A 25,436-nucleotide genomic window follows, 5' to 3' on the forward strand; every position below is an offset into this window, starting at 1 on the left:
TATTATATTTCACAATGAAATAACAAAATGCCTTTTGAATTCAGGTCTTCACTGGAATCTTCACAGCAGAAATGTTTCTCAAGATAATTGCAATGGATCCTTACTATTATTTCCAGGAAGGCTGGAATATTTTTGATGGTTTTATTGTAACCCTTAGCTTGGTTGAGCTTGGTCTTGCAAATGTGGAAGGACTCTCAGTTCTTCGATCATTCAGATTGGTAAATATACATCAATTGCACTGATTTTTCAATGGACCTTCATTAAAATATTTTTTTTTCTGTAAAAATTTGCTTGATATTTGCTTGATATTTTGTTTGATTTTGCTTGATATTTGCCACATACTAATGTCTCTTTCATTAGTACAAATCCTTATTACTTGTGATATCTTAGTGTTTTCAATGGAAATTGATAAAGATCCAGACAAATAGGTAGCAATGGGTGCCCTGGGCCTATTTCCCATGTGTTTATTGTATATACACACTTTAAACATCCTGCTATGCAGAAACAAATCGATTCACTAGATGTATTGTGCTCTGATTGGCATAACAGCAATGATCTGTTCTACAAAGACCAGTAGAAAAGTGGCCCAGATAATTTTAACAGATGAACACTAGATTTTAAATTCCATCTACTATGACTGGTAGCTTCTTTGGCCTTCGGTAAAAACTATGCTCTGAGGATATCAAGCTCTAACTTCACAAAATTTTGTTGACTGAACCTTCCATCTTCATGCTTTTAGACAAGAGGATACCCTCTGAACAGTCATACTCATGGCATATTTTGCAGTAATATCGTTCCACAAACTAACTTTAAAATATTTTTGTGTCTTTCTTGCTGGTTGTCCTAACAATATTTTTCTTTTTTTCTTCCAGTTACGAGTTTTCAAATTGGCAAAATCTTGGCCAACACTAAATATGCTGATAAAAATTATTGGTAACTCTGTGGGAGCTCTGGGTAACCTGACCCTGGTGCTGGCCATCATTGTGTTCATTTTCGCTGTGGTTGGGATGCAGCTGTTTGGGAAAAACTACAAGGAATGTGTCTGCAAAATTGCAAGTGACTGTGTGCTTCCACGTTGGCACATGCAAGATTTTTTTCACTCTTTTTTGATAGTATTTCGAGTGCTGTGTGGAGAATGGATAGAAACGATGTGGGACTGCATGGAAGTTGCTGGCCAAGCCATGTGCCTTACTGTCTTCATGATGGTCATGGTGATTGGAAACCTAGTGGTATGTAAACAAAGTGTTGGCAAATAATTATTTGGCAGTAGAGTGGGCTCAATCCTGAAGTGAACTAAGTGCTCTGGCTGTGCTTCAATAAAGCACTTAAGCAGGTGTTTCAAGCAATGCTTAAAGTTAAGCTTAAGAGCTTTCTTGGATTGAGAACAAAGTATTCTGCAATATCAAAATCCTAAGAATGTTAGAGTGAGCACTTAGTCACATTCTTAATTTGTCTTTTGGCTCTTTGTAAATATTTTGTGCTTCAAATAATTTTAGTTTATGGTTCTTTATAAACCATTTGCTGTGAATTTTTTTATTATTTATCCCATATGATTAGTCACCTAAATAATCTAATTTCTTCTGTGTGATGGGATAAATTAAACTTTTTAATGATGCTGAATAGCAAATCTGTTATCTTCATTTTTAGATTATAAGATTTGGCACCAAAATATTTATATACTGTGGGGATTTAAAGACACATTTACAGATATTAGTCAGTTGTGGGAATATATTTGAATAGTGAACAGGACCTAAGCAAAATTTTAAAAGTTTAGTTTTTTATGGAGAAGAGAAAAAGTTTTGAGGGTGCTTTTCTTTGGTTTTGGTGAATTATTGGAATTTCAGTCTTTGAAGTCACTAATATGACAATTTTTAATAAAATAAATTTTCTTTGTTCAGATAAAGTCTAGAATGTTTTTTGTCTTTCTGCAGGTACTGAACCTATTTTTGGCCTTGCTCTTGAGCTCATTTAGTGCAGACAACCTTGCCGTGACAGATGATGACAATGAAATGAATAATCTCCAAATTGCTGTAGCAAGAATGCAGAAGGGCATAGATTATGTAAAAAGAAAAGCACGTGAATTCATCCAAAAAGCTTTTGTTAAAAAACAAAAAGCTTTAGATGAAATCAAACCACTTGAAGATTTGAACAACAAAAACAGTTGTATTTCTAACCACACAACCGTGGAACTAAGCAAGGACCACGACTATATTAAAGATGTGAATGGAACAACTAGTGGCATAGGCACAGGTAGCAGTGTGGAAAAATATATAATAGACGAGAGTGATTACATGTCATTCATAAACAACCCAAGCCTCACTGTGACAGTGCCCATTGCTGTGGGTGAATCTGACTTTGAAAATTTAAACACAGAGGAATTTAGTAGTGAATCAGACCTGGAAGAAAGCAAAGAGGTATTTAGATATTTTGTGCATTTCTCTCTGATCTTTTGAGTTTGGGGTTTTTTTTTCAGCATAAGCCAGTGTATTTGGTTCTTGATCAATTGTTATGTTGACACTTCTTTGTACATAGGTATAAATGAGTGTATAAAGAAGGGTTTAATTCTTGATGAACAAAAGGGTGAGGAAGGGTTAAAAATTACATTCTCCAACAGGAAATAAGAGGCCAGGCAATGGGACACCAAACTAATCCATAAGAACTGTTTATGGTCCATATGGTAGTTGCAACAACTGGTAGAGCAGGGCAGTGCCTTAGCTATAGCCTTACTCCACCAGAAACTTTTGTTTGCCTCCTGTAACACGGTTCCCATGAGGAGCATTATACATCTTCTCTCTGCCACTCAAAAAAATCCACTTCTATGGGATTTTTGTATGAGCAGGTATAAACCACAAAACATAGAAATAGTTCATGTATTTCCTTTAGACACTGGAATTCTTTTAGATTTTAAAAATGTCAGCTCTTCTAGACCTAGTTTCCCATAAAAAGAAGTTTTAACCTTAGACACTTCCATATACTTCAAATTCACTTAGTTGTTAAAACTGAAAAACAGTATCAACAGATGAAAATATCTCATGTTGCTAAGGAAATGCCAAAGCAGGCTATAGATATAAAGCCTTGTTGATAACTGTATTTTTAAAAAACATATTAAGGTTATAACTGTTCCTTTACATGACTTTTTGTCTGTAGCTATTTTAACAAAATAATTTAAATTTATTTGATAACATAATTTGCAAACAACTACACCCTCAGTGACTTAGTCTGTTGACATTTTAGTCAAATCAGAAAATTATCTTTCCAGACACTTAACAAATTAAATTTTCTGACTTGAGGAACCTCAACCTTAAACTAGCTAGTTTCCATTCTGGTAGCAATCCATTTTCTTTCTGAGATAGCTCATCTTCTCTCCCCACTGTTGTATTGCTAAACAGTACTTTAGACACCTAATGTTACACTAGCTGAATTCTGTACTGCAGTCACTTCAGTGTGTGCAAGCCCTCTAGTGTTCTCAACAAAAACCCAGTGTTAAGCTAAGTGTAAACTTTGGATCCTCCCACAAGAAAGAACACCTATACAAAACACCCTCTCCCCATGACAACCTATTTCAGAGACAGTTTCCATTTCCCAATTAATATCTGAAGCATTAATATTTCTTTTCCTGTTAAATATTAGCCAAAATATATTATAATTTGGCTTTGACTCAAACTTCTGGACCGCTGCCAGAATAGAGGTTATAAGAATCTATCTGAATACATTATAAACTTGCCCCAGCAGAAAAAATTTCTAAATAAAACAACATTTAAACAAAGATCCATTGGAGAAAAATGACTGGTCACCTACTCTCCCCACAATTACCTTGATGCTGGCCAGTCCAGTCCAGTCTTCCAACCCAACATAGATCAGGCAGTCAGTCAAATGGAGTAACACAAGCTGGTTTATGACTGAATAGATTCAGTTTAGGAAAGCTTTCTGTAATGCGCTGCTACTTGTAGGACCAGGGTTAATTTTCTCCCACTGAGAAAGTACTATGACATTTCTGACTTCCTCCAGAAGCTTATGAAAGAGCAGCCCTGTTATGTAGTTTTCTGTGGAAAATGCATCCAGCTGTTTCGGATTTGAGTCCAACTCCTTATTCTATATTGACTGCTAGTATAATGGGAATGTAGACAAAAATTATAAACACCAGAACAGCAGAACCTTTGAATTAACTGTTTTTGATGAGAGCCTACTTAGAAAAGACTGTATGGATTCCCTGCTTCTCAGGCCATAGGGCACTAACAGGTGAGTTCCAGCTGGCTTTAGACCATACTGAGCTTTTCAGCACTATTCTTGGAGTTTTAAAGTACTGGCCAGGACCCTGTTGCTCTAAAAGTGGGGGATGTCGGGGGATGGGGGTGGGTGAGTGGGTGGTGGTGTTGTTTTGTTTTGTTTTCTTTTGTTTTTCAGCTGAGTACTCTTTTCTCCCTTAGCAAAGTAAAAAATAAATATTCTTAAAATTATTAATTACACTGTTAATTTCAAAGAGCTTAATTTTAGTGTTCAAAAAGTAGCTGACAATAATAATACAGAAAAATCTTCTTAGAAGAAAATAGAGAATAAAATGGAAAGTTTTTTTTCCAAAAATGAAAGAGCTTTGGAAAAATTTTGAAAAATATTTTCAGAATTATTCTGAAAAGTGGTAAATCATATTGCAAAGGATGATTTGTGAAAATTGGATTACTAGAAGTATACAATATTTCTGTAAAAATATCAGAGAAGCAACTCTAATGTAATTTGGAAAAAACCCTCTATAAATTGGTTCCTGTGACAAATAATGACAGAGCCTGAAACTGGATACATCAACCCATTATCCTGACAAAGCTGAAACATTGTTCTTCCAACCTCTGTAGTTATCACAAGATTAAATTAACTAAAACCTAGTTACTTAAAATACTAGCAGTTTTATTAAGCCCCATGCAACTCAATGAGTCCTGGAATTGTTACTGAAAAATGGACTGGCTACTGATTTAGTAAGAGTTTTGTTAGGGTTTGGGGAATTTTTGTCCTCAATATCAAAAAGTCTGCTCCAAGCAAACACTGATGAACCTATATTGCATTTATTCCAGTATTTTGATTACCTCTACATCCTTAAATATGTTTTCTTCACAATTTTTACCCAATCTTTAGCCATGATACCAAACAGCTAGATTGCAGCCAGGGCCCAGCAGCATGTTACAACAGTTTTAGAATTTTTAGGATGAAGATTAACTTAAATGCATTCATTTTTTTAAAATTTGGTTTCCACCTTCCACTTCTCTCTCTTTATGACCATCATGTTATTTAAAATTTGATTAGGTTATAAAACACAATCTGATGTTTTATGGGCCATCCTTAAGCTACCTCAGCCTTATTGTATGCAGCTTCTGCTTCATTCTGAGCTAGACTTTCAGCAATTTTAATCTGGACTTGCTGTCCTCTAAAGTACAGCCTTCTCTGCTGATCAGTGCTTTTTTCCCTCATTCCTCTGAGCTCCTGCCTCATTTATATAGTTATATTTAGGCTCTTACTTGCTTTTCAGTAGATGTTACAGATTCCTGCATATATATTTAGCCTTCATTATTTCTATGTAGGTCAAGAGATCATTGCCACTTATGGCTAGTTGTGGAAAAAAATCTTTGCAGGCTTAGCATCATCATTCATATTTTTCAGTTTAAAGCATGATTTTGTTTAAAGCCTTATATATCGCTGATACATCTTCTATTTAATGGATCCATACAATGCAGAAGGAAAACCAAAGACTGTACAAATTTCACACGTTTATCAGCAATTTACTTATGTTGAATACTATAACATTCAAAACTATGGCAGAATTATTTACTTATTCTGAAAACTACTAGTATTTGCCTTAAAAATATTTACTGTGTATTTGTGATGCTTTTTCTTTGCCTTTACAGAAGCTGAATTTGTCTAGTTCGTCCGAAGGTAGCACAGTTGATATCGGACTTCCTGCAGAAGAGCAACCAGAAGCTGAACCTGAAGAAGCCCAGGAGCCAGAAGCCTGCTTCACAGAAGGTGTTTGAAACAAAAATACTAATAATGCTTGTTAATTAAATGTGGAATAATTATCTATTTAAACTAAGTATTAATATTTATGTATTGAATTACTCTTCTGTTAATATTTAAACTATTATTATTAGCAATAGTACTTTTAGACCATAATTTACCATATGAATACTCATACCACAATTAGACTATATATCAGATAAAGAATTAAGAAAACATTTTATCAGAAAATTATAATTATTTTTAAAATAATAAAAATATATTACTGAAAGTTTTATTTTAGTATGCACTACTGTACTTTCTGAGTTTAGTTATAGTCTCTTTGATAATAAAGTAACACACTATTTTTATACTACTCTTCATAGATATCTACCAAAGTGCTTTATAAAGTATACATTACTGAAACAGCTGTTGAGTGGTAAATAAAAACTGCACCTGGATGGTCTTGTGCAAAATGCTAAACGGACCTTCTACAAATTGGCAAAAAGAGAAGGAAGAGCCTTTCTGTGCCACCTGGGGCAAGAACACTCTCAACTGGTGGACTCATTCATCTTTCATGCTTCCTTCTATTGGCCCTTTTACACAACTCAATAAAACAAGAATCTGGTCATAAACTTTATTTGCAAAGGCATTTCCTTGTGATAAACCTTATGGATGTATGCATGTGAAGGAAGTAGGGAAAGGAATAGGTTTAAAACAGTATAAAAGTAAGGATACAAATGCCATTTTTTGGTATCTGTAAGCAAAAGTTAGATTTAGAATTTGGAAAATAAATGCTACCGTCACTGCTGGGGTTGGATTATTTCTGGACATGACAACAGTCACTTCTTTAGAAATTTACACTGAACTATAAGAAGTAGTTCTGTAATAGACTTGGATTTGGCAAATAAAATACCATTATTGATTACTAGTATTTTTCTACCTAAATGAAAGAAGAAACAAAACCAAGTCAGCAGCTAAATCATAAAAGCTTAAATAAATTAAGGGCACAAGTTAGAGAAGTTATCTGGTACTGAAAAGCTCAGAACTCAGATAGGAGGCTTACATTTTTTCATACAGTAAATGCAACATTGCCTGAATTTAGTATCCCAAACAAAAGAAAGTACAGTTTCATAACACTTAAAAAAATGGTTGTCTAGGTAAAAATGTATTGAGTTATTACTAAATAGCACAGCTTCTGGAAAGGTAGCATTGTATCATATACAGAATGCATAACCAAAATTAATGCAGTTCAACAAAATATATTTTTCTTTTTTTTCCCCTCAATGTATACACTGTTTTAAAGGCTGTGTACGAAGGTTCAAGTGCTGTCAAGTAAGTATAGAAGAAGGGAGAGGAAAGCAGTGGTGGAACCTTAGAAAAACCTGCTTCAAGATTGTTGAACACAACTGGTTTGAGACTTTCATTGTCTTTATGATTCTCCTCAGTAGTGGAGCTCTGGTAAGTGAAACATGAACAGAGTGTCACAATGTTGTCGGAAAACTTCTTAAAAGTTGACTCTTCAAACATTGTTTTAATGTAGTTTTCTGCACCAGAAAGAACACACAATTCCATGTCTTCAAATGACAGGGCTACATTTTAGTCAGGCCTTTGAAAGAATGGTAGAAAAAGTCTCTTCTCAACAATATGTCAAAAAAAAGAATAGACATAATTGGTTAGAGAGAGCTTAACTCCTTTGCTGAAAATGATAGTGATACACCTGAAGCAGGAAGAGGGACAACTTGCAAAGAGAACATATTTAACTTTGTTATTTGAGTTTGCTCTCTAGTTTTACTGGTGTTTACTGATATGACTCAGGGAAAAAAAACTGTCATTGGTGAAAAAAAAAGAGTTTGGAAGTAACTGTAATGACATAAACAGCTCACAATACCTTGGAAGAGCCAGAGCTGGCTTACACAGTCTTATAAATGTTATGTGCTAGAAAAACAAGAAAGATTAAGACTGTGTGTTTGTAATTATTCCCTTTTAAGAATACGAATTTATTATTTATGCTTCTAATTCATTCTACTGACTCATACTCATGTAGACTAAAGGGATATCTGTAAAAACATGAATTTGCTTTAAGTTTAACAAGTATGTGAGGGCAGACTAAAAAGAAGCCAACCACAATATAAATCTATAACAATAAAAGAAACAAAGCATATCAATAATATGTTATTTCACAAATACAAATAATGACAAAGAATAAAGAAATTGGAGATGAGGTGTTAAATAAAGGTGAGCCTGGATACAACTTGAACTGAAGTTTCTTAGATCCAGCATCTACCCTGGTAGATGCAATTACCCTTTGGTAAATTACTCAAGTTCCTACATCATTAAAAAGAAAATCGTGTTGCAAAGTTGTATTATAAACTTTTTAAATCACTCCCAACACTTTAAAATACCATTAATGGTTAGCTGTTTATGATTTTACCTATCATTAGTTTTGATTAAATCTTTAAGAATCACTCTGCTTTTGTTTGGTCTAATATCGACACAACCATCAAATAGGCAGCTTTTATTCAACAGCATGTGACACCTTCCCTGTGATTTAGAAATATTTGAAAATAACATTAGATAAAAGTGACACTCCCATGCATTTTCTTGAAGAAAGATTGTTTCCTTTTTTTTTGTTGCCCTTTTTTTTTTTTTATTTGGTTACAACCTGAAGTGTGTGCAGTAACAAAAGGGAATAACAAATATCTTTGAATTTTTTTACTCACAGGCTTTTGAAGACATATATATTGAACAGCGTAAAACTATCAAAACCATGCTGGAATATGCTGACAAGGTCTTCACTTACATTTTCATTCTGGAAATGCTGCTTAAGTGGGTGGCCTATGGCTATCAAACATACTTTACTAATGCCTGGTGCTGGCTGGACTTCCTGATTGTTGATGTATGTAATACATTTCCTAGGTGTTACTTTTATATTTATTTTATCTGATTTTTTTAATTGCTTGCTCTACAACCATAATATCTATGCATACCAACTAGTTTATTTTTCAATTGAAAAAGTAAGGGAGATGGAAAAAATTCCATGTTTTTCTGTCTTTCACTTTATACTTACAATATTGTCTTCCCTCACATGGTAGCCCCACAAGCAGTTAAAGTTTATCCCAACACTGCTGTTGAAAGAGGCTGTGCTGTCCTCCATTCTATCCTTGGCTGCTCATTCTCACCTTCAGACCCACCTTCCCTCCTGCTGTGGTCTAAGTCCCAGCCAACATTTAGATGGGTGTCTGGTCCACTAGACATCAGATACACATCTGAATTAAAGCTCCTCTGGCAAGAAAATGAATGTCATGTCCACAAATTTCAGCATATGGCTGAATTATGGTTTTACACAGAATGCAAGATGTATCTGTAGCATTGGTGGTGTGGCTTGCTTACTATTAAAGTCCAATAAATATTGCTGAACTTGCAGTCTTCACAGAAGACTGCGTTTGAAATCAGGCTCAATAATCTTTCCTGCAAGTGTCATAGTTATAACTCTGCTGTGCTATGCTGTGAAGTGGGGGAGACTATTTCTTGATGCACTAATACAGTTACAGAGAATTTAAGAAGAAATGTCATAAGTATATGCCCTTGAGAAAACCTCCAGTGTACAGAAACACATACTGTTTCTGCAGTTTATGAAGTTCTGTGTGTGAAACTAAAATACTATATTTTAGCTAATTACAAAACCACAACTAGTCGCTACAATTTTAAGATAGACTTGTAAAACTTAGGAAAACCAAATATTAAACAAGCTCAATTTTAAAATTAAGTTGCATTTTGTCCTGGTTTCAATGACTTAGAAACAGACACCATATAGGTAAAAGGTGAACTGCTCATGCAGTTATTGACCCAAAGAATAGCTAAAAATCCAACAGTTTCTGAATGTGTTCTCAGCGTACAAAGTCTAATCAAAGCAGTTTACTTCCTCAAGCTTTGTCCTGTGATGGGTGCCTATATTATATTATAGATTAAATATATTATGGATTAAATATATCTAGGATTCAACTTCACATATACAACTACAGACGACCACATTCAAACATAATACTCGTACAAAGAAAGTACCATCTCTTTGGAAAACAATTCTGTTCTTTAGTATCTAATTCTTCTCAAAATGGGTAACTAAGTGGCACCTATAACAAAAAAGCTTGAAGAAGCATGCAAGCAGAAGTGCCTATTCCTTTTCTAAACTCATTTTCACTAATATTTGACCTTATTTAGATCATAATATCCCAAACAGACATCTTGTGAATGTGAAGATTTGAATACTTCTTTCTGTGAAAGTATAATGCATAAAGTGTCTGAATAAACTCATGATTAAATCCTGGATTTACACACCTGGATATTTTCTTTAATCTTGTTCTAGATGATGGCAGCTTGAAAGCTTGAAAGTTTTCAGTAGTATGATGAATGTGCTGGAGAAAGAAATTCAGATTTCAGAAGAACCTAGTTTTGTGGGTTGCTAGAGCTCAGAATTGACAAGTACAGAAAAGATATTAACTTCTAAAAGCTAAAGATTTCACATATAATGCTTGTTTTTAAATATGACTCATAAAGAGCACTGTCCCAGAGTTCTCTTTACCTGATGCATTGTTCTTTATAATGAAAGAGTACATGAAACCATGATGCTATTTTTGGCCCAATAAGAAGTTAAGGAATTAGAACAGCATAATGAAGGACCATTTAGGGGAAATGGGAAACAAACAGAACATATTATTTTGGACAGGAGCCATAGCAAATGTAGACGATATGGTATTTCTCACTGAGGTAATGTAGGGACATAGAATATATAAAGGCCTGTGGAGTTCTGCCACCTATGGAACTGTTCTTATAAGGTCTTTAAGAAATAGCATAACCCAGGTTACTGTCAGCCTGTAGAGCACAAAAATTCATCAGTCAGGCAAAAGGATTAGTCAGTGTAACTGAATATAGATAAATTAATCCTTTCTACCAATTTCCAGAGGAGCAATGTTGCTCTGTGACCCATCTGTTAACTCAAAACAGGCTTCAGTCATTTCTCTATCAGTTGTGGGCAATCAAATGAGCACTATCAACTATAATTACTGATCCCAACAGCATTGTAAAACAAAGAAAAAGTGAAAGCAATAATTAAATTGGTAAAAAGGAGAGATTAATTTAATTTGCTTTTTGTGGTTTTAAACCCCCTTAAATCACTAGCAAATATGGAACTCAGCAGTGTTAATATTTTCAGATATTGTTACCTTATGATATTTTTGTTTATTTCCCTATCCTACTCTTCTTTCATATTACTGCTTCTTTTTTTTTTATTTTATTCTTTTTTATTTAAAAGACTTGCTATTCCTGAAGAAAGTGATCCAAAATTAGGTTCTTCTAAAGAAGTTTATATCTCACATCTATGGTATGTAAAGTAGTATGTACAATATAATAATTTTTACTTTCCTGTTTTCATATAGGTCTCTTTGGTTAGCTTAACAGCAAATGCATTGGGTTACTCTGAACTTGGTGCCATTAAGTCCCTTAGGACACTAAGAGCTTTGAGACCTCTAAGAGCTTTGTCACGATTTGAAGGCATGAGGGTAAGACAACATGAAAGAATCTGAAACTATGCATGCATAGAAAGAATTCATGCATGCAGAATAAGGAATGACAAGTCCATGCAGAAAGGCTGCACTATCCTTTTATCTATTGCATATCTTTTACTAACAGATAAGCAAAATGCTTCATCAGTTCACCTAAATCCATATGCAGTATCACATAGAAGTTACATTCATGAAGGTTACTTTACTTTCTAGCCAATCTCAGGAGTTTTCCATATAAGGCTTTGAAATTACCAACTATGAATTCTCTTAACAGACTCTTAATAAAATGTAAGAAGATTTTATTGATTTTTTACTGATAAACATATCACAATATTTATACAGGAATCTAATTTAGCATTAGTAAATAAAGATATTTTCTGTTATCGGTTGAAATCCTTCATTTTTCTTTGTATTTGATAAACCACCTTTGGTCTAACATTGCTGAATTTTACTAGATGGTACTAGAGATATATTCATACCTGCTAGTGGTTTAAATCTATTTCTGAGTTTGGCTGACTTTAAAAACAAATCATTTGATTTCTCTACTATTATTTTTGTAAGGTAAATGTTTTTCTTATTTCAACAAACCTATTCAGTATTCAGTACAATGTATATAAGGTTATTTCTTATTCTGAGTAACTTAAGAGGCCCTGCTTACTATTCATCTCACTCAAGAAAGCATTTTAACTTATTTTTTCATTTGTTTATACCTTCTGTTCCTTAAAGCCACTGAATACAAACTAACTCTATATGCATGTGATTGAAATATGTTTTGAGAGAATGCTTTTTGCTACTTCATGGAAACATAAGAGGAAACAATGTGCTAATGAATTTCAAGTCAATTATAAACCAGTGGAATAGCCTGGAATGAACAACTTTTAAATACAAATCTAAGCTTAATCAAGTCAGACTGAGGCTTAGAATTCTGTTCTTTAAATTGTATTAATCAGGCTACATATTTCTACTTCAGAATGCATCAGAAAAAAATATTGTTAACCAATGATTACTAGATTAATAAATTTCAGTTTCATATAGCAAATTGACTTTTAACAGTTTTCTCATCATTTGAAATTCACAAATTGATATTCAGCAGGGTAAGAGCTGGTCAAGTACTACAGAATGTACAAATTTTCATTTAAGTTTGGAATGACTGATTTAGCCATTTTCTCTTTGTCTTTTTTTGTACTTACTGTTCATGAACATTCAGATAAATGTGGTTTTGTGCAGAGAAATGTCGGGAATTTGCTGTCAGCTTTACTTTTCTAACAATGTTCTGGTCAACTGCAGGAGGACTTAGAGACCAGTAGAGAAGTTACACAGGGACAAGAAATGCAGTTCTTTAGGTGAAGTTGGAAAAAACAGATAATTTCCAGAAAGATAACATCAAAATTGATTGCCAAATGTTTTATTCCATTTTTCTGTATCCTTACATGATTGCCTTAGTAAATTTTCCACTTAAAAGATTTAGGATATTCATGCTCAAAGAAAAGTACCTGTTTTTTGAAATTTACTGCTTTCCCCTATTTCTCACTGAGTAACTATGAGACTATGTCAGAAGCCCAATCACATGTTAGAATTTCAGATACACAACATGAATAATTAATGAGAAACTTACTCTGTAGGAATCACAAACAAGCCTGGAAAAGCAAAAAAGGTTTCAGCTCTGTCCTCCAATATTAATCATAATCAATGAAGTACCTGATTCCAGTCACTTAGCAAATTTGACTGGCCAACTGTATAGGCCTTATCTTTACTATTAGTTACATGCACTTCTGAAAATGGTTTTTCCAAAGCACTTGGCAAGTATTCACAACAGCTCATTGACAGATAGTAACATTACTTTATGAATGACTCACGAACAGTAAAAAGATTCAAATAATAAATAATTGACCAGCTCATGCTAAGACTACAGTCAAATTACAGTCTTCTCAGAAACTGAGTTCATTTAATAAAAATCTGTAAAAACAGATTCCTTTATCTGCCAACAGAAAGCAAAAATAAATCAAACCTCTTTGCTTTCTTATATTGCCTATACCTACACTGAGCTGTGAGAAATTAAGCTGAGTTTTTAATCATCATGTATTTATAATTTTAATGTTTACCTCTGTGTTCAATACTATGCAAATTTTGCCTTGAAAATTTAAGAGAACATACATATTCCACAAAAGTCCCTGTATGTAAAACGCTCTGCATTATTTCGTAAAACAATCTGCTAATTTCTCAGCTACTTTAAGATCAATCTTTTTCTTAAACAAGTGTACCATTCTGGTCAGTCGGAAGTAATTTTACATAGTCAGTAAATACTAATAACTGTTCTGTTATCCCTAAATATGAAACATACTTCACTTTTTAAGTTATATTCTTGTAAGTCTACAGTTATACTCTGTAGTTACAACTTAATTTTGTAATTATGCTATTTCATAAATGGGTTAAATTCCTTTTCAAAGTGAATATAATATATATGAATCACTTGCACCAAAATAGGGTACAAGTGGTCCATAGCCTGTGCTTGCCTTGAGCACAGAAGTGATTTTTGCCATATTAAAGGCATTTAAAATATCTGCTACTATACTGAATTCTGAGAAATTTTAGTACTTTCTATACTGAATCTCAAAACCGACTCCACCCAGATGCTGGAAGGCAAAGTAAATAATTGCTTTAATTTAAGTTAAATTTCTGTCTTAGGGTTTATATTCTCATCTCAGTGGAGGTACTATGCAGTCGTATCTGCAAACTGAGATTTGAATATACCCATTGCTTTTTGTTTAGCGTTTTAGTATTTGCAATATAATGCTTTTGCGCTAGTTCTGAATTGGTATGCTACTTGTAAATGTAGAATACTGGGTATACATTGCTTTGCTGAGTTAGAGAATTAAGTGACAATAAAGCATGCATTTGTGTCCAATTTCACAAAATAAAGCATGTCATGCCGTGCTTGATTTATTAGAGAAATAGTAGAAGGCAGCAAACAATCTGAAATCCACTTGCACTTTCAGTTTTGCATGCCTTATGCATATTTCTGGCTGATGGCTTTAAACATTTACTGTATTTCAAATTTCCAGTCCAATTTCATAAATTGTAAAACTAAATTAGCGTATTTGATGTCTTAAATATCCTCTAAAATTCAATGGCTATTCCTTAGATTCCCTTACCAGGAAAGCGATAATGAGGCACTTTCAAGAGTACTCCAAACTTCATTAGTAGGAAAGAAACATTTCTCATATGACTAAGTTATAAAACATAACATCAAGTGTCTGTCATTACAGATTCACAACTAATAACAGGCTATATATTTCTATTTCATATAGGATAACCTTTCTTCAGCTTGGATGGGGTGGACCACTGGTTCCTCCCCTTATCTGTATTATGGGTACAGTATTTCCCCCTTTTTTACCCTTGATGATTACAGTGTGACTAATCACTACATTGTGTATTTAGGGTTAGAAGGAGCAACAATCTCATTTGAGAATCCCAGTAGCAGCAAAACTAGATTATATATACTCACCTTACACCCCCTTCTCAGTTGCTTTAAAACTTTGGTAATAATCCTTAGAAATTTCTGATGTTACAGAAATAACATGAAAACTTTTGAGAAAATCAGTATTGCTATTTAGATTTATTTAAGATCTTTTTTCAGGGGAAAGGTACCTCAGCTATTTTTAGATTTTAGAGATGCGTTTTTAACAGATAAAAAATGTCTGTCTTTAAAAATTTCAATGTGGTTTCTACATTGTTTTAGAAAGATCTGTGCTTTACACTGTTACTCAATTTACAGCTACATGCATTCAAAAATATCCCATAGAAAGTTTTGAACATTACTTGTAATATATTAAGCACACACCAAACACTATAATCTGAATAGTCACAACTATAGATATTTATACAACTGCAGTTTAAATTTTTGCATGATTTTTAATCCCCTATATGTTACATTAAGTAAATCACTCCAAGTGTATATAGACAACCCAAGACATCATATAACATATATAATCCTTTCTTGTAATCTGAATTCAGTCATCTTTGTTGGAAACTAGTTTTTGTAATTTTTATAGAATGCGAATAACAGTATTATTTTTGTAATATCTTTCTTGGAATTTAGTAATGTCCTGCAGGAGACATGTCAGTGATATAAACTATTCACATTCACTATCAGATCCTTAGAAAAATCCAGTTCTTAGACTACAACCCTTGCAAGTGTAGGAGGGTATCATTAGTGCAGGGGTTTTTATAGCTTCAGTGTAAATGATGTATCAACATACACAGCATTCACTAAATTTAGCATCTTATCTCACAGTTAAGAATTATGTATTCACTCTCAAGAAACTGTATCCACTATCTTCTGCAAGTTTCTCTTAAATATAGAGGAATATATCTTGTTGATCAAAAGATATGTGCTTTGAAGGATTTTTTGAGGACTGTGACCCTATTCATTACCTTTGAGTTTTAAGGAAAGTCTATTAGAAGTGTTATGTCTCCTGAAAGACAATTAAAAAATGTACAAACTTTGATGTAAGAAGACTCTCTATATATATGTTCATAATCATACAGGAAATATCTCAGTATTTTGAGATTTTTCTTAGACTGTAATTCTACAATTAGAAGAGAACTTTTGAAGGAGTTTCTTGTATAACTGATATTTTTATCTGGATTTGTGTTTGTTGTATCTTGAAGAAAAACCTTACTTTTAGGAACAAAATTTAATGAAATTTGAATGAGATATGTAATATAGTTTAAATTTTAATTAAAAATGTTAAAGAACACATAAAGATCAATAACATTTAATTTATGTAACAGGAAGAGCAAAAAGTAGGGGTTTTTTACTGCATCTGGTGAAATTTATTGTTCCCACATCAAATAATTACTCTGTTTTCATGCTTGTGTGTATTTACAATATTTACTAGACCTTCTCAAACAAATGCAGCCATGTGATTTATTGCTTGGCAGAAAATTATTGTATTTCATCATACAGTATGTTAAATTATGTCTTTTTTTCTATGTTGTCTTCAAAAGTATTTTATTGTATACTTGATTTCTGGTGAGAAACAGAATCAAAGGTGCTCCAGGAACTTCAGTATTTTGTTAAATCCAACAGTGTAGCTTGCTTTTAATAGACTGCTATGTGAGTAAGAAATGCTTCTGTTGCTACTTTAACCAAGTTAAATTTTCTTATAAAATCTAGGACAGAGCTGCAGAATTATTGAAGTTACAAGGGACCTTCTGAGATCATCTAGTCGTGTTAACTGCAACAGTTCTAGCATTCCAAGATATAAACTCACCACTCAGTAATATGAAATTTTCCCAGCACAAAGTGTTATAAAAATATTTTGTGCGTTAAGTGTCTGAGGACGTACTTTGCTTTCTTTGAAGATAAAATTAATTATCAGAAGCATTCTTCAGTCAGCTGCACTTGTACAGTAACAACTAAGAAAAAGTAGAAAAGACTGAAACTGGCTTGTTAAGGGAGTACTTTTCTTTTCCTCTGAGATCTTTTTATCTCTTGCTTCAACTTTATTTGTTCGTTACTGTTCAGTTTAAGACTTAGTTGTACCTTCTCATCAGGTCTCTCTGATTCTTTCCATCTGCCCATGTTTTCTTTGCATACTCTCAGGCAAATCCCAATTTTTCTTTACAGTTGCTGCTTTAAATGGTAGTTTTCTAATAGTCTTCACTCTGTATTCCCAATACAGTCTTCATTTTACTCAAAAATTGAAAACCTTGTCATAAATACTCAAATTTTTTCAATTGTTTCACATGTGAGGTGCTTCTCATGCCAGTTCTAACACCCTGACAAAATGCATTCATTTCTTTCATGAAAAAACCTTTTGTGCTTTTTTGCTTGATTTAAATAATATGCTAATCTCACTACCATAATTTACTTTTATGTACTTCCTATTTGCTACTTTGTAGTGATCCTGAATTAAGGATAAGCATTAGTTTCCTAGAATAAGATTTCAGGTTTATTTTTTCCTTTGTTTCTAACTTTTCTAAACATTTTTCTAAATGTTTTCATTTCTGGACTTACATAATCATAGGTCATGTCATTAAGAATGTACACACATGGCATTAAGGCAAACTGTGTAGCAAAGGTGGCAATATTCTAGTTCTTTTACTATGCACTTCTTAAAGGGAAAATTCATAAGATACCTCTAATTTTGGTTGGAGGAGAGAGAAAAGACAAAGCCAGACTCTTCTCAGATGTGCACAGTGATAACAAGAGGCAAAGGACGCAAGTTGGGTTATGGGAAATACTTATTTGATATAAGGGGTTTTGGGGAGGTTTGTGTTTTTTCTTTATGAGTTTTTGGGGGAGGCAGTAGTATTTGATTTTGATTTTGGGGTTTTTTGTTGTTGTTTGGGCTGTTGTTTTTTTGTTGGTTTTTTTTTTTTTTTTACAGTGAGGTAAATACTGGAACAGTGGAACATAATTAGTGGCTCATAGATCACACATTCATACAAACATGGTGCACCACCCTGATTTCTGTTTGTGGGACAAAGTTATGAGAGTTTCTCATAAGTCCATTAAGATAAAATAGAGAGGAGTATTTAATTTAAAATGAGAAGGTTTGAATAACTTGCATAAATCTACATTTTTAGAATCACCATAGTTCCTCCCTAGAATCATTATTTGGATCATGTCAAGTAGGTTGCACTTCCACTCACAGAAATATTTAATTCCCATCCTCTGTTGTCTCTAAAGCCAGTTCATAGTTGATCATCAAGCATACGCATCATGCTTCTTCGCAGTGTAATCATTCCAAGACACTCAGTGAGAAAAGAGGTAGTTTTAAAGTATGTATTGGTGAGTAAAAGAATTATCACAATCTCTCTCTCTCTTCCTCCTCTCTTTCTCCCTCCCCATTCTGTCCTTATCTGCTAGGTTGCATTGTCAGATATTCTTTATTACTTGTTGGAAAAATGTGATGAATTTTCTTTATGATCTTTGAATGAAAGTTCCCATCTATATTACTGCTGTGGGAATGTACATATACTTTATCCCTTCAACATAAAGAACTTCTAATCCTTATATATCCATACATAACATCCCTCTTCCATCAAACTCCATGGATACACTCAGGTGAGACAGGTTATCTTGTGTGGGAATATTTTTCCTGTACTGCTTCATCAGTTGTCTTCCTTCATGGGCACCTCCAAATCTCACAATAAGCAACTGTGGCAAAGATTCCAAAGCCTACACTGAGGATCAGTCTTAATCCTCTGCACTGGACAGTGTTTGTATTCTGTCTGCTGGTCCACAGGTCAGGTGTCTCTGTTGCCATTGTGAAAGGAACATTTCCAGCTGACGTAGCTTCTCCTAATTTAAACCCCATACCCATTTCCTCCAATCCCACTGCCTTTCTGCTGTGTTATGACTTGTAGAAGTGGCTCCTCTAACTTCAGAGAAAGGCAGTTCTCATCATCTGTTTTGTACTACCAGGGAGAACAGGAAGCCATTATTAGAGCATTTTTGCTATTATTTGGTCAGAACAAAGGGACTGCCCCAACCATTTTTGTCACATTTAGCCCCCTGCCACCTTACAAACACTCACAGGTTGCACGCTGGAAGGGACAAGAGGAGTGATGGTGGTGCTTTCACATGACATTGCAGAAACAAAATGGTCACTGCTTTCCAGCAGGGACTGTAAACACACAAACAGAGTGTTTACTATACTACTGGTACAAGATGTTTACATTACATATATACTGTATCTCAAAAAAATCAGTGATTATTGATAAATTATTTCTCAGTGATTTTTTTTTAATTATTATTATTTTAGGAAAACAAGTCGCTCCCAAGTGTCATGTTTACTGAGTAAGAAAATAGTACTTTGAATTTTGAAGCTTTGGGGAGTTTTAAAACAGTAGAAATTCAGATGAAATTTCTATTTGGCCATTCAAGTGCCAGTCCCTTCAACTTTATAATTTGATCTAAATTGTTTAGGATGAAAAGGGATTACACAAGGTCTGATTTTTAGATGGTAGATGTTAGGTTTTAAAAGGGAAAAAAATTGTTTTCTTGTATATGCATGTGTATACTAATGTATTAGGAGTAAAATATAAGCAGAAATCTTGACTTGATTTTAACAGCTATAATTCACTGTTTCACAAGTTCAAACCCATCCCCTACCCAGTTAAAAACCTCTGCCTATGAGAAAGAATCAGGCCTGATTTGTTAGAGCTTGTTTACACTTTACTTAGAGATTGCATGATCATTGCTGATCATGATCTCAGTGTTGTCTGTCACAAGATGCTCTTACAATGAAAATGAACTGAAGTAATCATCAGCTGAGCATCTTCCAACAGAAATATTTTAAGGATTTCATAATTTTAGTCTGAATTATTTAAATGTTTAAGATCACCTCCACCCTTGTTAATCTTTGTACAAACCTGGATAATAGCAAATTTCATCACTGCACTGGTGGATGATCTCGTAATTGATGAAAATTGTGTTTGCTGAGAATTTTTCTGTTGATTTTGTTTGTTGATTAAGGCTTTATCACCACTGATTATCCTGCAGGTCCACATATTTCCTCTTTTTACTCGACAAATGAAATGACAAAATTGAAGGAATTGCATATTTCTTAAGGTACTTCTCTTCTAGAAATTTAGTGTTGTGTTTTACATCACACTGCACATCTGCAAGGTTCCAGATTATCTTAATGTATACAATTTTAGTAGTGAAATGCCAGAAACAGCCATTTTATAAACTTGAAGACACCTATGATCTCCAAAGTTTACTAAGAGATACTCTGCAGGAATTTCCCCATTCTTCATAGATACAATTGTGAGATGAATTTCATCACTGGGGACAGAGGAGCCATTCAAGTATTTTGGGGGAAGGTACTTTAAAGAATTCTTGGGAACCTTTTGCTCTATACTACCTACCTTTGCATTTCTAATAAGCTTTCAAAAGAGTTTGTCAACAGGGCAACTGATATTTTGGATTTGATTTTGCTGTGCAGTTAGCAAAATCCAGGGGTTGGGGGGACTTGGGTTTGGTTTCTTTTTTTTTTTTTTAGTTTGAACTTCTTTGATGTAGGGGTCTTCCTTCCTATCACATGGACACAAAAGAGCAGAATAGGTGCATATCTCTCTTAAATATGGTTTGCATAACAATTTTTTGGATTGTATTTCACCTTATAAGCATCTGTCTATTTTTGTAAGCACTGGTCTTTGGAAAACACAATTATTTGCATATAGAGAAGTTCCTGTTACATATTTCTGACTTGTCTGATAGGAACATGTGCCTGTACTTCGTGATGGGTAAACCAGAAAATGCATAGTATACATATGATAGATGATCCAGTGATAGTGGAAAAGCTACCAAACTAAGTACATGAAGGAGAGCCATACACTGAATTCAAGCTGCTAGACAGCTGATCTCACTGTGTTGGTGCTTGGTCTGTGAAGGTCCAGTGGTATGTTTATGCTGCCATAATACAAATAAATCAGCTGATGCACTGATTCTCTTCTAGCTGTTCATTCATGAATGCAAAGAGCAAGGGATAATAATTCTCAAGGCAGAGGTTTGTTCCAATGATTCCTTGCCTTGGACTATCAGATAGTGATAATCTTTTTGATTCAGGTATGGGCTTTCTTCATGGTCTCCCTCAGATGCTCTTTTGATCCCCTGAGTTGGAAAGTTACTCTATTCCTTATGTTTTAACATCATAGAATCATAGAAGGGTTTGGTTTTGAAGGAACCTTAAAGATCTAGTTCCAACCCCCTGCCATGGGCAGGGACACCTTCCACTAGACCAGGTTGCTCAAAGCCCCGTCCAACCTGGCCTTGAACACTGCCAGGGAGGGGGCAGCCACAGCTTCTCTGGGCAACCTGTTCCAGTGCCTCACCACCCTCACAGTAAAGAATTTCTTCCTTATATCTCATCTAAATCTTCCCTCTTTCAGTTTAAAACCATTACCCCTCATCCTATCCCTACACTCCCTGATGAAGAGTCCCTCCCCATCTTTCCTGTAGCCCCCTTTAAGTACTGGAAGGTCACTATAAGGTCTCCCCAGAGCCTTCTCTTTTCTAGGCTGAAGAACCCCAACTCTCTTAGCCTGTCCTCATAAGGGAGGTACTCCAGCCCCCCAGTCATCTTCGTGCCCTCCTCTGCACCTGCCTGAGCAGGTCCATGTCTTTCTTATGTTGGGTGCCCCAGAGCTGCACATACAGTGCTGCAGGTGGGATCTTACAAGGGAGGAGTAGAGGTGGAGAATCACCTCCCTCGACCTGCTGGTCATGCTTCTTTTGATGCAGCCTGGGGTACTGTTTGCTTTCTGAGCTGCAAGCACATACTGCTGGCTCATACTGAGCTTCTTGTCAATCAACACCTCCAAGTCCTTCTCCTCAGGGCTGCTTTCAATCCATTCTCTGCTCAGCCTGTATTTGTGCTTGGGATTGCCTTGACCTATGTGCAGGACCTTGCACTTGGCCTTGTTGAACTTCATGATGTTTGCGTGGACCCACCTCTCAAGCCTGTCAAGGTTCCTCTGGATGGCATCCCCTTCCTCCAGCGTATCAACCACACCAATAGAGCTTTGTGTCATCAGCAAACTTGCTGAGGGTGCATTCAATGTCACTGTCCTTGTCACTGACAAAGATGTTAAACAGCGCTGGTCCCAACACCGACCCCTGAGGAACGCCACTTGTGACTGGCCTCTGTTCCTCCCTTGCCTCAACTCTTCCAGAGTTGAAGAGAGAACACACCTGTCTGTTTCTTGATACCTGCCACGTGGTCAAGTCAGTGTGGTTTCAGCATCTTCTAGCCTTCCTTATGTGATGTCCTCAAAGTCCTTCACTATGATAACATGCTAAACTCACATCATATATGGCACCTGAGCCCCCATTCCTGTCCACTCGTGGAATACCTACCTGCTCATTCCAGCAATCTTACCTCTGTGGTGGACCAAGAATCTAAACCAATGGCTACTTGCTCACTTCATCTTTCAGTGCAAATGCTCTCTCTGGCAGTTTTGAGTAGATCTGGACTTTGGCCAGTTGATCAGGGGAGATTCATGATCTTATGCCAGGTGTTCTTACCTCATACTTGTCATAGCTTACTCTCAAATCCTGCCCAAGGCTGTGTCAGTGTTTCATTTGAGTCAGGAATGAATTTTTCTATTTTGCTCTAATGTGACTTATGGTAAGTATGCTATTGTCAAACTCCATCTGCATGCTGCTGTCTTTGAACAACTGGCTCTTCAGTCTTTGTACTGCTAAGAAAGAGATGAATGGCTTTTTGTAACAAGCACTGTCTGAAGTCTAGACTGTGTGACTATACAGACAGCCACTTAAAGAGAAAGAAACTATTAATTTTTTAGACTTATGTATTGAAGCCCACAATTTTTTTCTCTTCCTTGGAGTTCCAAAAGGCTTTCTCAGGCTTTCCCGGCTATCAAGAAATTAAGCACAGGAGGAACATATCTTATGCTTGTTAGGGTCATATAGCATACATAGAAGATAAGGTTTGATTTCATCCATAAAGGTCCTGGTGAAGTAAAAATTATTTGGCTTTCTGTGCCTGTGTATGTGAACCTTACATGATTACACACAGAAAAAAAAATAAGAGGTAACAGTTAAATAACCTCTATAGCTTTTGATGGACTCTTTCAAAGGACTCTGATACGAGATCTGGCACATCAAATCTTTGGGAAGCTTTTCCTGTTTAAGCCTAAAATTATGAAGTTGACAACTTTCAAAGTGGAGGCAAATAAAGTACTTTGTCATTTTAAGTAGGAAGAATGTTCCAGACATAATCCTATAATCTTCCTTTCCATCCCAAAGATGGTAAATTCCTCCTCATTTGCACCAGGGACAGAGTTTGGAACTCCTTCACAGAAGAAGCAAAAGTTATAGAAAAAATTGCTAAGTACTACTGAAGATATTTCCTGGTTTGTTTACAGATTTCAGGAGGCCCTGATACATCCATTAGTTAGGCCCAATGTAGGAATTCCTTGAAAGCCTGAGGCTGCTGAGCTGCCAGGATCTATTGAAGCTGTTTTGCTGTGGGAACTATAATATATTTATAGCTCACTATATGTTTCAGGTATGTGTCCCACAGCAAGGCTGAATCTAGTAAAGCTTCCTTATATTCTATTCATACAGCAAGGCTAAGTTGGTATTTTGCACAATCCTCATTTTATACATATGCACTGCTCTGGTACAAAATTGATTTTTCTTTTTCTGTCCCATTTTGCTGTCTTCTTTGGACAGTTGTCCAAAAAAAAAGATGCAGCAACAACAAAAAACAACTGGAGTACTAATTTGTATTGACATATTTTCATATCAGCCAGAAGATAAGACAGACAATTAGCATTGCAGTAATTCTTTTATCTTACGTATATGATGTTGGAAAATAAATGTCATGAAAATGTAAACATGAAAGAATTTTGTATATATATGAAATACTGCTTTCTTCTAGAGAAGACATGGTTTCCCACAACATTTTTTTTTTTTCCTGGATGAATATCAACTGAGATGTAAAACAGTCTAGAGCCCATTTGTCTTTGTAGGTGTCAGGTGTTCCTTCTCACTTGCACTTATTGCTATTCCACCTACCTGAAGCTATAGGAAGGTGAACAAGCAGAATCAGCTTGGGCTTTTGTAGCTTGCTCACCAGAGTCAGCCTGACCAACAACATCCCAGCCTTGAGGAAATGGGTAATTTAAACAAACAAACAAAAAACCAACTCTGCAAACATCTTTTTCCAATTTATTGACATTATATTCTGTATCCAGGAATAACAGAAAATAGGCTCAAAAGAACAGCCCCTTTTAAAATAAAAAATACATTTAGAATCACATACATCTGATCTAGATTTGAAGAACGAGTGAAAATGAGAGTTGTAGTTGCCACTTTTAACCCACTATAGACTTTTTTCAACAAAACTGACAATTTTTATATGCTAAATTTTTATCTCATTAAGAAATACTAATTTATCTTTTTTCTGCATTCAGTTCACTTTTCAACTGATTCTCACTTTTTTCTGTCCATTTGCTGTAACTTATGTTCATAGGTGTCGTGTGTGTATGTACGGGTGCTATCTTGGATATATATTATGTAAGCTAATGTCCCGGTTATCCTGATATACCTCAGATATTCCCAAAGCAAATACCAAAAAAGTACATGGCAAAAACACTGATAAAGCAATTGCCTCCAACTATGTGTGTTGAAGAAATTAAAGACTTCTTCCTAAGGTGGACTTTACAGTTAGCCGAGCATCTGACCAGCATGTAAAAATGCAGTTTTACATTATAAATATGATAGGGCAAAGGATCAACACTGGTGGGAAAAAAATCAAAAATCAAACAAAAACAAAGCACAAACAGAAAACAACTTCTAAAAGTTTTAATTTTCTTTTCTTCTTTTCTTAAAAAACCTTCCAGGGGGACTGGATAGCTCAAGGGGTTGGTAATAGGATACAGAGCCTTTCATCTCTAGGTCACCAGTTCGCATCCAGGCCAGGTCAGTAGTGACCAAAAATTGTTACCATTTGATGGGTTTTCAGTGACCTATATGAAATAAGTTGTTGGAACTGTTGTTGGAACAGTTGCTGGAAGCTGTTCACTTCTTATTCAAGAAGATGTGGCTGATGTTTTGGCAGTCTCAGTAGCGAGACCTGTTCACCTAAAGATGCGAGACACACTGATGGCATTTTGTAGAACTCTTTCTTTCTACAACTAGTATCAATTCATAATTGTTGTAAAAATTACTGTAGCGGTTAGTATTCTGCTGCCTGTTCTGGATCTGTGCTGTGGTCCACTGGATCTCAGGATTGTTAAAAAGGTAACTGCTACAGGCACTCAAACTCACAAAACCATTCTTTGTGTGAGCACAGGTAACCCTAATTTATTTAGTTGCAGGACTAAATCCCCATCTTTCTTTCTTGACATCTT

The 25,436-nt window shown here is 35.0% G+C and overlaps 1 protein-coding gene across 6 annotated transcripts in view; it reads left to right on the plus strand.

Annotated features, from left to right (window-relative positions):
- The window catches only part of LOC141945317 (sodium channel protein type 1 subunit alpha), a 102,603-nt gene that overhangs the window by 61,391 nt on the left and 15,776 nt on the right, over window positions 1–25,436 (plus strand). For all 6 annotated transcript variants that reach the window (XM_074873321.1, XM_074873323.1, XM_074873318.1 and 3 more), the window contains 7 exons: window positions 45–218; window positions 873–1,229; window positions 1,932–2,414; window positions 5,892–6,009; window positions 7,286–7,440; window positions 8,705–8,878; window positions 11,415–11,537. In XM_074873321.1, coding sequence (XP_074729422.1) covers window positions 45–218; window positions 873–1,229; window positions 1,932–2,414; window positions 5,892–6,009; window positions 7,286–7,440; window positions 8,705–8,878; window positions 11,415–11,537 — 1,584 coding nt within the window. The remainder of the gene's footprint in view (window positions 1–44; window positions 219–872; window positions 1,230–1,931; window positions 2,415–5,891; window positions 6,010–7,285; window positions 7,441–8,704; window positions 8,879–11,414; window positions 11,538–25,436) is intronic.

The sequence above is a fragment of the Strix uralensis genome, chromosome 6 (assembly GCF_047716275.1).
Source record: "Strix uralensis isolate ZFMK-TIS-50842 chromosome 6, bStrUra1, whole genome shotgun sequence".
NCBI classification, from domain to species: Eukaryota; Metazoa; Chordata; class Aves; order Strigiformes; family Strigidae; genus Strix; species Strix uralensis.